The sequence below is a fragment of the Myodes glareolus genome, chromosome 13 (genome assembly GCF_982192425.1).
Source record: "Myodes glareolus chromosome 13, mMyoGla1.1, whole genome shotgun sequence".
Lineage (NCBI taxonomy): Eukaryota > Metazoa > Chordata > Mammalia > Rodentia > Cricetidae > Myodes > Myodes glareolus.
This window is the reverse complement of record NC_142038.1, coordinates 56,334,087-56,349,781: the sequence shown is the minus strand read 5'-3', so window position 1 is coordinate 56,349,781 and position 15,695 is coordinate 56,334,087. Positions and strand designations below refer to the sequence as shown.

General features: G+C 37.8%; 1 protein-coding gene across 4 annotated transcripts in view; it reads right to left on the bottom strand.

The window, feature by feature from the left end:
- Window positions 1-2,534: 2,534 nt before the first annotated feature.
- The window catches only part of Rit2 (Ras like without CAAX 2), a 349,321-nt gene continuing 336,160 nt past the window's right edge, over window positions 2,535-15,695 (bottom strand). For all 4 annotated transcript variants that reach the window (XM_085700026.2, XM_048442357.3, XM_085700025.2 and 1 more), the window contains exon 5: window positions 2,535-3,017. In XM_085700026.2, the coding sequence (XP_085556152.1) occupies window positions 2,790-3,017 (228 nt within the window). In that variant the 3' untranslated portion in view covers window positions 2,535-2,789. The remainder of the gene's footprint in view (window positions 3,018-15,695) is intronic.

The following is a 15,695-nucleotide window of genomic DNA, read 5'->3' as shown; positions in this document are numbered from 1 at the left end:
GTTAGCTGTAAAGTCCTTCATCAATGGGGGGTTGCACCATTTCATAAACTACAGCTTGTGGCCACAACCTTCTCAGATAGAGGAGAGGTTGGCCTCAGATGGAGACTATATCTTTGGTCTCTTTCTCTTTCCAAAGATTTTATCTTTCAAACAAAACTATTAATGATTTTATGGCTCTCCATCCTGTGTGTCTGTTTTAGAAATTGTACTATTTGTAATCCTATAAGTCAATTTAATAAATATTTTATAGAAATTGCATTATATTCGTTATGCTTTTCTGGAAACTCTAATATAGAGAAAATAGGTAGTGATGAGTGAGGCTGCTATTATACCTATACCTAAAGAAGTTTTAGGATTGTAAAATGAGAAAAGTCTGATTAAAATTTGGAGTCCCAGGCTAGAAAATGCCAGAGACACTAAAAGTAGAGTATCACAGGCACATTGTGAATTTCTTATTTTTAGAGATGTCATGAGATGACCAGGATACAGATACAAAGTTACAGACTATTGTCACAGACAAAAATCCTAGTATTTTGACCTTATACCAGTTGAAATGATTCAATAGTCATTGAATGTAGCTATAGAGGAAATCTATTCTCTAATCCAACTTTTATAGAGAATTTTTAGATGATGACAATTATTTAGCATAAGTTATTAATTATATACAAATAATTTAAGTGATATAAATTATTTACTCAAGGGTTATAGTGAAGAAGAAATAGTAAAAGTAACAATGAATAAGACATTTAGAGTCAGTAGCAGAGTATTTAAAAATCAAAGGAAAAATAAAGCTCCTAAGTACTTGGTTGTATAGAAAATGTGTCAGGTATAACACATGGACAACGAAATCACTAGGTTTACAAATAGACAGACTGGTCATGGAGAAAATAGTACCAATTATTTTCTAAATTGCATTTTCTTGGGGACAGGAGATAGACTGAGGGGCTTATGTCTCAGTCTCAGGACACAAAGGAATGCTGGGGCTGAATGAGCAACTTAACAGAAAAAACAAGATTAGCTGTTCAAAATGGAAGGAGTAGAAGGCAAAGACAGATTCTAACTATCAGAATCCTTCACTACATGGAACTTTAGTAACATGTATAATTTTTATGTGCCCACCAAACATAAATTTAACTTTATAATGACTTAGAGCCTTTTAGCAATCTTAATTTTTATCTCACTTTCTTTTCTTTTCGGACATACCTTTCTAATGATAAATACCTTAGAAGAGAAATGTGTAATGGATTTGGTTTTATCAGAATTTCAGGATGAAGAAAACTGTATAAACAATGTGACTTTAGAAAAACTCAAGGGATATAGTGACAGTTATTGCAACAAAAGATCAATAACACCAACTTCTTGAGCCTAAGAAAAGAATCCTAGTCTAAGGTATAAAATCACCCCAAAATTTAATATTCTAAAACGCTGAGTTTTATTTCAACAGCTAGAAATTGATAAAACCCTAACCTATATTTCCCTTGTATCTATATACATGAAGTGTGTCTTTTTCCTTTACAAGAATTTATGATTCCAGTATTATTTCAGTGAAGTGAATCTGCCAAGTAAATGTTAAACTACAGGAAGTCAGGGTCCATGTCTGAATGATTCATTTCTCTAATCTCAGCACTTAGCCAGTTCCAGAAGCATCGTGAGCCAAAGAAGGGAAAAAAATTGAGTGGATGAGATTCTTGTCCCTCAACCCTGCTGTTCCCTAATTTATGATAAAACTGCCCTCAATCCATGAAAATTGCTTTGACAGATTCTATTTTAGGCTTAACTTTTTAGTTCTTTCCTTTTCACGTGTCCATTATCATTCTTTCCAGTGCCTGCTTTCTGAGCTTGGGTTTAAACAAACTAATTTACACAAGGGGAAAAAGGGTGAATGGGAGATTTTATTTTACACAATGAACCATTGTAAGACAAATAACAACAGCACTTCCGATGACAGCTTCTTGAAGTATTTTAAGGAAAATGAGACAGGGAATTTAGCAATATGAATAGAACATTCGGTTTGCGAAGGCCACATCCCTGCACACAGATGGCCACTATGCAGGTGAAGCAATCCTAAGAGGAATTTATTGAGAGGGTCACAGCTCCTTTCTTGGGCATATGTATCACCAAGTTCACATAGTATCTGTCTTCCCACCGCAGGAACCACTTTCTTTCTTCACTATAAATTCACAGTGATAATTCTTTAACAGTGTATGGCAGGCTGAGCACTGTGACTATGGGGACATATCATTTTTGTTCTTTAACAACCCATCAGTTTATATTATCAGCCATTTTTCTAATGCTCACCTATAGAGGACTCAAGAAGAAATACCAAAACTCTTCCACTTAAGAGAAGACCAGGCTTGGCCTTTTGCTTTGCACCCTTTCAGCCTCTTCATTATTTACAGATTTGTGAAGTGCAAACAGCCAGAGCTATCAGGCAAAAGCAGATCCCCTAAGCCTTTTATCATCCCAGCTACAAGTTTGCATATTTTCTTTATAACCAGACAGCATACGAAATGAAGCAACTCTTTACAGGAAAATGAGGCAATTGGAATGTTAATTTTATTTGGTAATATATTGTAAAATCTAAATAGCATTATCCAGTTGATTGACAAAATCTATCCAGCTGTTAAAGGCAAAATAAAACTATCTCAAGACACACAGTTATAGAAGTCTAATTTTTGCCTGCAGGTAGATATTGAGAGTGGGGGAACATGGAGGCAGGGAGGGAGAGGAACAATTGCCTAGTTGATAAAATCCAGAAAGAGAAACGGGATGGGCACAAAAGCAAAGTGTCATGTCATGGTTTCTCTCTTCTTCTTCAGCGAGGCTTTTATCTTCTTCCACAGGCTGTCCTTCCTCTTTAATTTCTTTTCCATCGAGGACAGCATGGATTCCTTCCTGCGAATTTCTCGCACTAAGCCTTGAAAAGCATCATCAATACCAAATCGGAGGGCTGCAGAGGTCTCAAAGAAGGCACAGCTGTATTCTCGAGCAAGATTCATGCCTTCTTCTGTAGAGACCTAGGGAGGGAAATAAACAATATTAGAAAGAGAAGGGAGGCTTTTCTTTTATTAAAAAAATGTTCTCCTCACTCTGGCCTTTGTGTTTCAACTTTATGAACAAAGGCAAAAAGTGATATTTGATTGTGAGAAAGTTCTAGAATTTCTAGACTTGAAGGACAAATGAGAAATCTGAATCCCTTACAGGAAAAGTCAGTATAACTCAAAGCCAGTTCTTCAAATATCAAAACCTGCATGGAAGCTCAGTGGTCAACAGCACAGCTGTAGGTGAATTCCACCTTAAGTCCCATCTTAACTGTTTTTTGATTTGCAATCATAGATAAGTGAGGTGGTCTTTTGGTGTCTGCTTTCTCTTCTTTTACACAAAAGAGTAGTACTGACATCATAGATGAGTTTTGGGGGTCTTGGCATCATCTATAGAATGACTGTGCTGGGAACATTTCAAGTGCTGAAGTGGAGATTCTTATATAATTCAGAGATCTCATCTAACAGTGCATGATGGACTTTCAAAAACAACTTTCTGACGAAGGAATCAAGAAGAAAAACACTGTCACTGTGATAAATTAGCCTTTCTCCAGCTTAAAACTTGACACGTGATCCATGGTGTTTAACATGTGAAGAGTAAATGAAGTTTCTATGCTTGAACAGCGGAAATAGAGTCCTGAATACTGTGACTTGGCTTCATAACTGTTTGTCAAAGCATAAGGTTCAGAAAAGCCTGCTATTTTTCTTAGAACTGAAGTTAAAATTGTGACTGTCACAGAGGGAAATAAATAAAGGGAAGCATTCCCCACTTTCATTGTTCATCTGGCTCACAAAGTTCAGTGTCCCAGAGGTAGGAAACACTGCAATAAGAAGAGAGTGATAGGTTGCCCTGATGAAGAGGAGTTGCTGCTTCATTATGCCTGCTGGCCTGGTCACCAGGTATGAACTGAGTTGCCAGCCTGATCCTTCCCCACACCAAGACATTCCTGTAAGGCTGCATCACAGATCAGCTTTCTTTGTCTCTATGGAATAACCCCATCTCTCACCAAATTCCATTTTCTATTCTTTCATGGGCTTCTGTACTTTGTCTTTCTTCAAGCTTGTGTTTTGCTTCAGTTGCTATATAAAATGGTTTTGATTTTTAAATTGACATCCTTCTAAAGGCAGCAGGACTCATAACCATTCTGGTCCCAACTCTCTCACTTTTTTCTTCATTTGTGCAAATCAGATATGTGGTGTCCTTCTATTATAACTCTATTGACCAAAAAGACACCGTGTCATTTGGTGTTGGAATGGAGGAGGAGTGGATATGGGAGCAGGGAAGTATATATCTAAATTAAGGGAGCCATTTTGAGGGTTGGCAAGAGACTGGACTCTAGAGGGGTTCCCAGGTGTCCAAGGAGATGTCCCCAGCTTGTTCCTTGAGCAGCTGAGGAGAGGGCATCTGAATTGGCCCTATACTATAGCCACTCTGATGAATATCTTGAATATCACCATAGAACCTTCATCTGGCGATGGATGGAGATAGAGACAGAGACCCACATTGGATTACTGGACTGAGCCCCCAAGGCCCAAATGAGGAGCAGAAGGAGAGAGAACATAAGAAAGGAAGTCAGGACCACGAAGGGTGCACCCACCCACTGTGATGGTGGGGCTAATCTAATGGGAACTCACCAAGGCCAGCTGGACTGGGACTGATGGAGCATGTGATCAAACCAGACTCTCTGAACGTGGCTGACATGGAGGATTGACTGAGAAGCCAAGGACAATGGCACTGGGTTTTGATTCTACTGCATGGACTGACTTTGTGGGAGCTTGGTTTGTTTGGATGCTCACCTTTATAGACCAGGATGGAGGGGGAAGGACCTTGGACCTCCCACGTGGCAGGGAACCCTGACTGCTCTTAGGACTAGAGAGGAAGGGAAAGGTGGGGAGGGGGAAGGAAAAGGAGGAGGGGAGGAGGTGGAAATTTTTAAGAAAGAAAGAAAGAAAAAACTACATTTTCTTTAAAGAATAAATATTGGAACAACTCCCTTCCTAAGGTCCATTCAGAGCCTCGCTTGGGCATGATAGTCTGTGTTCCTCCATTGGCCCTACTTACCCATTTGCATTTCTGCTGTCATATGAATAAAAAAAAGAACCCCATAATTTGTTCTTTTGGACATGGAGAAATTCAATGATTTTGAGTTGTCTGGGTGTTGTAGGCTATTTCCTGAATGGCTGTGTCTGAAGATGAAGGCAGATCCAGAAGAATCTATTAAGCAGTTTGAGGATGAGTCATTTTGGTTGAATTCATCAGCATCGTAGAACTTATCTTTACTGCTAGAGTTAGAGAACTCTGGGACTATATTTGGACACAAGGTGACAGGGTTGAGAGGAGTTAGGCTGCTGATAGGTGGTGACTTCCCACTGCCTGTCCTATTTGATGTTACAGTCTGGTGATGTCACAAGGTAGCTAATGCAGCTCTGACAAGCAGAGAAGATAGATGCACTCTGACTCATATGACAAAGAAGGTTCTGAAGGCAAGAACCTGGGAAGGCGTTGAGCTAATCACAGGTTCCTAGGGATGAGGTTCATACACTGCATCTATAGGATTAATAGCACTTAACGATTCCACCATGCGCTGCCTCGCATTACTCTGCTCTTCTGCAACCTGCAGCAGCAGAGTGCTGAGTTTAGTTGACTCTATGATGCTATTTCCTGTGTCCTTGAGTTTCCACCTTCTTTCTGTTTGCCATCTTAACAATTTGAAACTTGGCATTAAAACTCTATCCAAATTTTAGATAATGTTTAGACAGCCATGCTGAAGTGGACAGGGGCCTCCATTCATGAATCTGAGACAAGAGCAAGGGGAGGTTTGGAGGGAGAGAATGATGCAATTATACTTTCAAACATTTAAGCAATTATTTTAAACAATAAAAGAAGATTTTTACAAAAGATTAATAGGTGAGCATCAGACTCTGTAAGCTTCTTATCAAAATCTTGAACAGTAAGAACAAGACCTGATTCCAAATGTCTTTAAGCTGCCTACAGGAGATCCTGTCCCCCAACTCCTTACAGACAGGAGAGCCCTTACCCTACCCCTTACACACAGGACAGCCCTTTCCCCAATCCCTTACACACAGGAGAGCCCCTCTCCCTGCCCCTCACACACAGGAGAGCCATTCCCCTACCCCTTACACACAGGACAGCCCTTTCCCCAATCCCTTACACACAGGAGAGCCCCTCTCCCTGCCCCTCACACACAGGAGAGCCATTCCCCCACCCTTACACACAGGACAGCCATTTCCCCAATCCCTTACACACAGGAGAGCCTCTCTCCCTACCCCTTACACACAAGAGAGCCCTTCCGCCACCTCTTGAACACAGCACAGTCCTTCTTCTCACTCTTAACAGTCCACTTCAGGCGTATACTCTAACCTGGTTTGCAGTACCTGTGATACCGGCATCTATGTTTTGTTTTCTTTTTTATAGAAACTTTACTTTTTTTAAAAAAAAATCTTTCCAATTAACAAAACATCACATACTGAAATTAACTAGACTCAAAGTGTATGTAATTCAGAGAACATCTTCTATACAATTAGAAAAGGCATCTGGAATGAAAGTCATGGAGCTTCACATTAAATTGTACATTTTCAGTATCAACTGTGCTTTGTGAACATATTTTCTGTTTTCTTTAATCTCCTGCATGTACAACACATTGTAATGAATGAGATTTAAACTTACACGAAAAAAACTGATATAAGACATAAACACCAGGTAAAGGGGACACTGTAATAAAGAATATTACTAGATTATAAGGGAAATGTTTTATAATGACAAATTCAATCCACTGGAAAAATAATATGTGTATAAACTTGTTTCAACAAAAAAAACTGATATTACTAAAATCCACAACATTATATGAGATTCTTAACATACAGCTCTTGGCAGTTGAAAGAACAAGGCAGAAAAAGTCAGTAAGAATATATTGAACAAAGCAATGCAAATAGTTGATATAACTTTCAAGTATTTGGTGCTATACCCGGTGCCACGAATACTTGTGCTATTTTCAAGTAAGCATCAGATTCCATGCTAAACCAGGTCTGAAAATACTTCAATGAATAAACATCACAGCATATTTTCAAACAAATGGAACTGAGCTAGAAATCAGTAGGAAACATAACTAAGAAATCTCCAAGTCTTTGTGAAAAATATACTTCCATGTAGGTGAAGTGAAATTACATGAAAATTACAAAATGTTTGGAACTAAATTATGAAATGAAATGAAACGTAATCATCTAAATCCATCCTCATATGATTTTCATATCAGTGTATTCATGCTTTGGAGAAGTATAAATAGGTGACTGTAATGACTTAACAAATTGTAGCTATGGGATATACTTTAAGCACTAAACATGTAGTATAATACTGAACAATGACAGAGACCCCAGATAAAGATCAACACGTAAGTAGGGTTGTGATGTGTTCATGGGGTGGCACCCCAAATAGGTAGTGAGATAAAGGTGCTGCTGTTGGTATCTTGACACAGAATTCACTGTGAGTAGTTTAAATTTTTTATTAATTCCTTCAGGATATTTTTGAGAAAAATATATGGGAGTTGTTTCTTCTAGAAAATAAAGGCAATTTGAGCAGGAGAGAAATGGAATAGAAAAGTCTATAGTTAAGTTGACACGTTTTATACCCTTAAACTTATGTCGCTGTGTATGTGGCTATCATATATTTTCATATTTGATTCTTTATATACACATATTTATGAAATGCTTTATAATTACACAAATCTCAAAATTCATTTACAAGTAAATATTAATAAAATCACACACCAAAACAAACCAAAACCCCAATTCTAAACAACCAAAAGGACTTCTGTTTAGTTAAAACTGGCATTCAAAATTGAAACCATGAAGCTTGTGTTAAATTTTAAGCTTTCAGTTACAACAGGCTTACCTTGGGACCACCAGTCAGTTCCCAAATCATGACAAGGACATTTCTTATTAGCTTTGATTGCTCCATCTTATCTTATACTTCGGCCACTGACTCAACCTGTTTCTCTTCATCTACATTTTGCCTTGGGTTTTTTTTTCCTTTAACCTTTCTTTCATTCTGTATGTCCTATTTTTGCTCTTTCCTCTGTGTCTGGCTGGTTGACTGCTGTCTGGATGGCTGGCCATGGACATCTCCCTCTCTTCCTCCCCCCTTCTCTCTTCTCTTCTGCTCTCCTCTCTACTTATTCTCTCTGCCCACCAGCCCCAACTATTCTTCTACCCCCTAACTATTGCATGTTCAGCTTTTATTCGACGAATCAAGTGCCTCAGGCAGGCAAAGAAAAACATCTTTACATTGCTAAACAAATGCAACACATCTTTACATCTTTGAAAATGCAACATAAACAAATGCCACATATCTTTGCTTAGTTAAAGTAAGATTCCACAACTTTCAGTATTGAGTATATTTTATTTGCAGTTTTCGACAATTAAGTTTATAAAAATTTTAAGTCTATTGCAAAACTCAAGTTCATCTAAAATAAAAAAAAGAAAACACACCCCCCACACAGATCCTTGTTAGACTGAGCAAAACAGCACCGTAAATGAGACTGCATGTTTGTACAGACTACAGTAAACTCAAACTTTCCTGTTTTGACCACTCAGCCATTGATGCAGTAATGGCATGCCTTCCACTTACAAATAAACATTCACCCTTTCATTAGTTACTAAACCATGAATTCTGAGAGATCGAACTGAATCTCACAGTAATTTCCACATTCATTAAAGTAAAAGTTAAGTGGAAATAAAATACTAACATATGTATCTTTTCTTATTCATAGTTCTAAAATTCTAAGTAGATCAGTAACCTGAAAAAAGGAAAATTAAAGTGAATGAAAAAGAAAATTAAAGTGAAGACTTGCTTTAAAAAATTCCATGTTGCAGTCATGTTCATTTATCTAAATTATGAAACCATATATTCATCATCCCTACCTTCAAGCTTTAAATATTTGTATTATAAATGTATTGAAGAAACATATCCCAAGCATATCCGAAGAAAAAATTTCATCAAATATTGGGGTTCTATATTTAGTAATTATGAGCAGTGTGAAGGTGGTAATTATGGCCACAGTGTTACTGGAAATAACAGGGAACGTTCCATTTGATAACTGTGATCAGTTTTTGTCAGAACCCAAGAATAGACAAGCAACAGCTTCCCTATTTAAACCCAAAGAACACAGAGGTACTTTCTTGATATATCATCTGCTAGAAGAAAGGATATTTTGTCTTACAAGTAAATTTTAGAAAACACAGCACTGGTGAGGAGAATGAATGTTGTGTTTTGAGGGCAGAGGGGCGAGAATTGGTGAACTGTGGTGTCAGGGAACAAAGTTCACAAAGGAAAGCTGTAAGACCTAAGGTGCCTTCAGGAAGCCTCGGGGACATGGTCGGGGAAATAAACGAGGAAATTATTTCATGTAAGTAATAGAAGATTTCAAAAACCTAGGGGAACTAAGCTCCATCAGCTAGAGGAGGCCTTGGCACGTGGCTGGGAGGCAGACAGACCACAACTGCAGAGGATGGAGGGCTGGCGCCAGATGGGCCAGCTGCTGGTGCACACGGGAACAGAGATCTGCTGACTCTAGGAGCTTCCTGGCTCTTTACATCTGTTTAACTTTCCATATTAGCTTAGTGAATGTAAAATAGAATTTAGTAGATTGAGTGATAGTGAAGGTTATTATGGTAACGGTAGCGCCTAGTAAGCTTCATAACTCTTAATAGCACAAAAGGAAACTGGTCCCAACTACTGCGATTGCCAATATAGAACAGACGGGAGACTTATTTTCTTCAAGCAGAAGCACTGTAGAAAAGTATCTCCTGGCTGTATGGAGTGACCCCAGAAGTGTGTGTGTGTGTGTGTGTGTGTGTGTGTGTGTGTGTGTGTGTGTGTGTGTGTGTGTTGTCTGTTGTCTGTTTCCCTCCACCTTTATCTATTGAGCTACTAAATAATTTCCCTTTACATCCCACATCATCAATGCATCAGGAATCATACTTTTCTGAGTAAGTAGGAACTAAGCATCTTATATTTCAGTTTGAAAACAAATCAGCCCAAATCTTAGATTGCTCTGTTTTCCTTAGTAACATTCAAGTTTCCAGAAATTTATTTCACCTCTTATTTATTAGTGCTTTGCCTGCATGTGCTTATGTGCATCATGAGTGTGACCAGTGCCTGTGGAGACCAGAGAGCATATCACATACCCTGAAATAGAGTTACAGTTCATTGTGTGGCACACTGTCTGCTGGGATCCCTACCTCGGTGCTCTGAAAGAGAAGCAAGTGCTCTTAAGTACTGAGTAATATCACCAGCCCTTTGTTTGAACAATTTCAGTGGCCTTGTAGGTTTTCATCACTGGATCCAATGAAAGTGGTTTTAATAAATTTAACCTGATTTTTTTATTTGACTATATCTGAGACTTTTGTTTTGATATTTTCTACTCCATCCAAACCATCTTGTTGTTTTTATTCTTCCTTGAAAGTTGTTATACACAAGGGAAACAAATGGTCCCATACATAGTTTGTCCCTAAGTGTCTTTGAAGGATGACTTGGTTCCAGGACCTGCATAAATATTAAAATATTATGATTCTCAAAGTCCATTTTTAGGGAATAGCAATGAGAAAAGATCTATTTGTTCAGAATAAGTATGCTTCCATACCCACCCTATAGATTTAGGGTACAGTTTCTTGAATCTGTTATTGTAGACCCCTAGATGCAGAAGTGGCTTTATCTTATCAACCGAATGTTATTCTCAACCATACTGAGTCACAAGCATGCATCTGGCAGCAGTCCATTAAATATTTAATCTTGTTGATGGCAATGATGATATCCATAAACTGTTACTAGTGACTCATGGTCAACTCTGATGAGTCCATCAAACTGCAGTTCCAAAGGCCAAGATGTGATTTCCAAATGATCATTTATTGAAGTGCAGACATGAGCATACTGATTAAGTCTGTTTCCAAGGGATGACGAGGTCAAGATTCCAGAATCCAACTATCCTGGAATGTCACAGCTGAGAGCTCTTGGAGAGTTATTTAGGCTTCATGTGTTTCCGTTTACTTATTTACAGAAACCTACTCACAGATGTGGTGGAAGCATCCAGGGAGGTATTTTAGGAATATACTTTGCAGGCTTGCTTACATAGTAAGCACACACAGTAAACAGGAGTGCCATTTTTCTGACAATTTTCAAGGTCAGTGGAAAAATTCTTCTTTGGATTGCCTTTTGTGTGGAAAGTTTCCCAACTTCTCACCATTGTTACAAAATATTTGCTTACACTGTAAAGATGTGTCTTTGCCTAAGGCCCCTTCTGATTGGTTAATGAACAACTAAATGGCCAATAGCAAGACAGGAAAGAATAGGTGGAACTTCCAGGCAGAGTGAGAGAAACTGGGAAGAAGAATCTAGGCTTGAAGTTTCACCAACTGACTTGAACAAGTTGATCATGCTATACTGTGGAAAGGTAAAAGTCATGTGACAAACCATAGATCAAGAAAAGCAGGTTAAATTTAAGTTATAAAAGCTAATGGGACAAGCCTAAGCTAATGGTCAAACTTTCATAATTAATAAGAAGTCTCCACGTTGATATTTGGAGGCTTGTGATCTAAAGACTGTCTGACAAGAAACAAGAAAGTTTGCTAAACATCATTACCAGGAAACTTACAAGAAGTGGTTCCTCATGACATCAAGCCTTTTAGTCCCATTACTTTTCCCTCCTTTACTCCCAGCACAGATTCCAGGCCCAGAGTGACCTTTCTGCCTTTAGGTGTCTCAAGTATCATTTCCTGTTTGTCATGTGCTCCTCCAAGCTTCCCTGTTGCCTGATTTCTTCATGTCACCTAAGTGAACATCTCATTTTCAGAGGAATCTTCATGAACACTCCTGAAATGTTCATTCCACTGCTTCATTTCTTCTAGGGCATTTGATGCTTTCAGAGATAACTTTTCAGATTTATTAACATGTTTACTTTCTGTCTCTCTCTGATACATAGAAGCCTAGTTGTTCCTGCAGGGTTGTTTTATTGTTGTCTTAGTCACCACTGTACCTCATCCCATCCTCACCAAGACACTTGTAAGCAGGACATATTTACAGAATGGCACCTAAGCTGTGTGACTACAGCTAAAATCACAACTGAGAGAGGAGCTCATTTTTCAGCACTGGGCCGCCTGGAAAATTAAGAGAAAGCTTCAGATCACTGTCTACCACCAAACCAGGAAACTGTGATGTCATTTACAAGTGTGTCATTTTACTGGTTCTCAACTCTTTCTAAAAATAAAAAGCAGAGCCTCCACCTGGACCTAAATTGAAAGTAACAATTACCTAGGTAGATAAGGGGAGGGGCTCAGAGAAAGGACTAACAACAGGAATGAAGAAATAAAAATGGAACTTTTGTTGGGTACTAGAGAGGGAGCAAACAAGAACAACACAAATTAGTGTACGTGCTAAAGATGTTTAGCACCTGCTGAAATTTTTTTGAAACCATCTGAGAAATTAAAAAAGAATTTTTGTTGTATTTTTTGTGAGAATACAGTGTACAACAAGATGCATTGGACTTTCTCTTTCCTGGTGCTCCAGAGTGGTATTGATTGAAGCAGGACATAATAAATTAAATGGAGTAGCCAGGGCTTCTGAGGCCCAGAATGGTAATGGCTCCAGGGTAAAGGTTTGGGACTGCTTTGTAAGGAGACATTTGAAGTCTCCAAGGCCTTGTGCTTTTCGCATAAAAGAATTGTGTAATGCTGGGGGAAAGGTTGCCATGGCAGCCAATAGTTGTTACAAAAGGAAAGAAGTGAAGGTTAATGCTGAATATTTTGCTAACAATGATGATGTCCAGTTTTCTCTTTAAAATTTTCCTCTAAAGATTTAAAAAGCTATTGCTAAAATTATAAATCAATAGACTTGGTCAGCAAAAGTGCTCTTAATGAGAAGAGGTACGCATATATGTTCATATGTACTACATTTCTTTATACCATACATATTAAATGTATTATTCAATAAAGAAATGAGTACACTGGATATATATTAAATCAATGGCTTGTTGAAACCTTCAGTAAATTAATATGAATAGGTCAGTTTTCCAAGGGTTCACAGAAAGTATTCCTTACACATCAAAAATATTTAATAGCTAATTTATTACATTAATAAATTTGTGTTGCTCAAAATATAAAGAAGGAAATTATACTACTAATAACACATATAACTATTATAATTAAGTAATAAATTGTGTGACTGTATAATGTCTACTCCCTGCAGGATACAAGACAGGAGAGCAAGGAACACTGCATGTCCTATAAAACCTGAGCACTTTGCAGACAGAACAGTACAAAACAAGTATTCTTACTATCTTTTCCCTGAAAAGATGCGTAAGTGGTCAGAAAGATGATCAAAGAGGAACCAACATACCTTTATGACAGTGACTCCTGTGAGTTAGAAAAATCAGAAGCTGCAATTGTATTTGACTTGATGAAGATTTTAAGTTTTTACAAAATGTTCATGCAATCAATTTCAAGCATCACAAATATATATTTAATTACAATTTTGTGACTAAAGATAAGCCCTGAAAAATATCCCTAGACAGCATGAAAGAAACACAGGGTTACCATGCTTGCTTGAGTGGGGTCTACAGATCAAAGTGGCAGATGACCCTCAGAGGTTCAAAGGAAGTCTCTGGGATTCACAATTCTCTCACAGATTGGTCATACTCGCTATTGGCCTATGTGTCATTTTGGGGTCATATGTAGAAAAGGCATGCTGTGAAAAGGAGTTTGAAATTGAACTAAGCAAGTCTAATGCCTTTCAATCTTGGGATGTATGAAAGATAGGAATGAACTGCTGCTCATTCTGTGCCCTTATACACAGAGATTTGAGAATAGTTTGAATGAGCTATATGCCTGTGCCTGCTGACACCACTGCAAATTTAAGGCTCAAGCTCAGCAGAGCCAGTGATGCTCTTGTCAATCATTTTACTTGTAAGTAGCTGGAATTCTTTTCTATGTCTCATTTAGTTTTTCAGAATCTATACTTCTTACCTTATATCTCTGACCTCATCCTCATTTTCAGCAGATCCTTACCCTCTTATTTCACCTTAGGGAAGAAATATAAACACCCAGAGCTAATAGCTTGAAAATTGCAGCCTGGCATCTGAAAATTCATCTTTGTTATTATACATCTTGTCTTATGCCTTTCATTCAGCCTTGGAGGAAGGGAGGCTGATTTCTGTCAAGTGGAGAACCTCCATCTGGGCGTCAAAGCTCTTTGATATCTACTTTAGTTCTGCACCATTAGGTACCCTTTCAAGTTCAACATTTTCATCCCTGTCTCTGGTAGCTTTGCTCTACAATTAAAAAGAAGCACACATTTCAGCAGAGTTCAGTTCTGGTTACTCTCATATACCTGTCATTCCACTCACCATCAAATGCTGATTAATCGGGAAAATATGTTTTTGAAGTTACAATCAAAAGGATGAGGCTGGAAGAGTTATGGGGAAAAGAGTGTTCAATTTCAAAACAAAATATGTTGTCTATTGTTCTGGCTCTCCTTCGTCAGTTCTGGTTTGAACATCAGTCCTAATAGCCTATGGTCCTAATCGCCAAATAATAATTCTCCTCTTAGCATGACTTGCAAAAGCATCGTCTTGATAAGCATGAAATCCATTCTCGTTGACAATCTTCACATGCTTCTGTGACATTTTACCATGTTCAAAACTCCCCATTGAGTTCATAATCTCTGTATTTCTTAATTTTATAAGCTCTTTCTAGTTATCATCCTCAATATTCTTTCTAAATTTCCTGATGCCTCAATCATCACTCATTCTTCTTATAACGACACACCCACTATTCTACCTGTGATCTTCATTGATTCTTTTTTCTCTTGACATTTTCTCCTTGTACAGCTTTGGTCAGTTTAATACATAAAGTCATCCTCAGAATGTTCACAAGTTTCAGACTAATGACTTCAAGTCTTGCCTTATAGTTCAAGCATAAAATCACATCTGCAACTTTTAGATGAGGAATCCCTGTGGATATTCCCACAATTCCTTCAGTATGCCCCGTGGTCAAATGGGATTCTTTGAAATACTTGTTCAATCCACATCTATTGCATGTCTAATCGAATCTGCCCTCTTTTGTCTAGAGACTTTATAAAAGAAATTCAAATATTTTGAGTTCCAATTAATTAATTCTGTGATTCCTCATTGTCAGAAGTATCATGGAGAACATTTAATAATTATATAAAATATTGTCATTATCTTTATAGCTATGAATATATACAAAACCATATTTGAACAAGTAACTTTGCTTCTAAAACTTCAATTCCCTCTTCTTTAAAACAAGTCCAATAATAGTAAATAATAGCATTTCTTTCAGAAGTTTCTTATATAGATTATAGAATATTATGTAATAACATAGTCAGTATCCATCTTAAGGGCTCCAAACCTTTTAATAGATAAGCACTGGAGTAATTTAGACCTGTAAAGAGCAAACAGCACAGTTTGGCTGATGATATTAAAAGGTTCTAGAATTCTGTTGTAAAGGTGCGTCAACATGACAGGGCACAAAGAGCTGAGATTTCTTACAAATATTCTTCTCGATATTTCTGTGAGGGATTTTTCCCCAGGAGGGGATTGGCACTCAGATCAGTAGACAAAGGAAGAT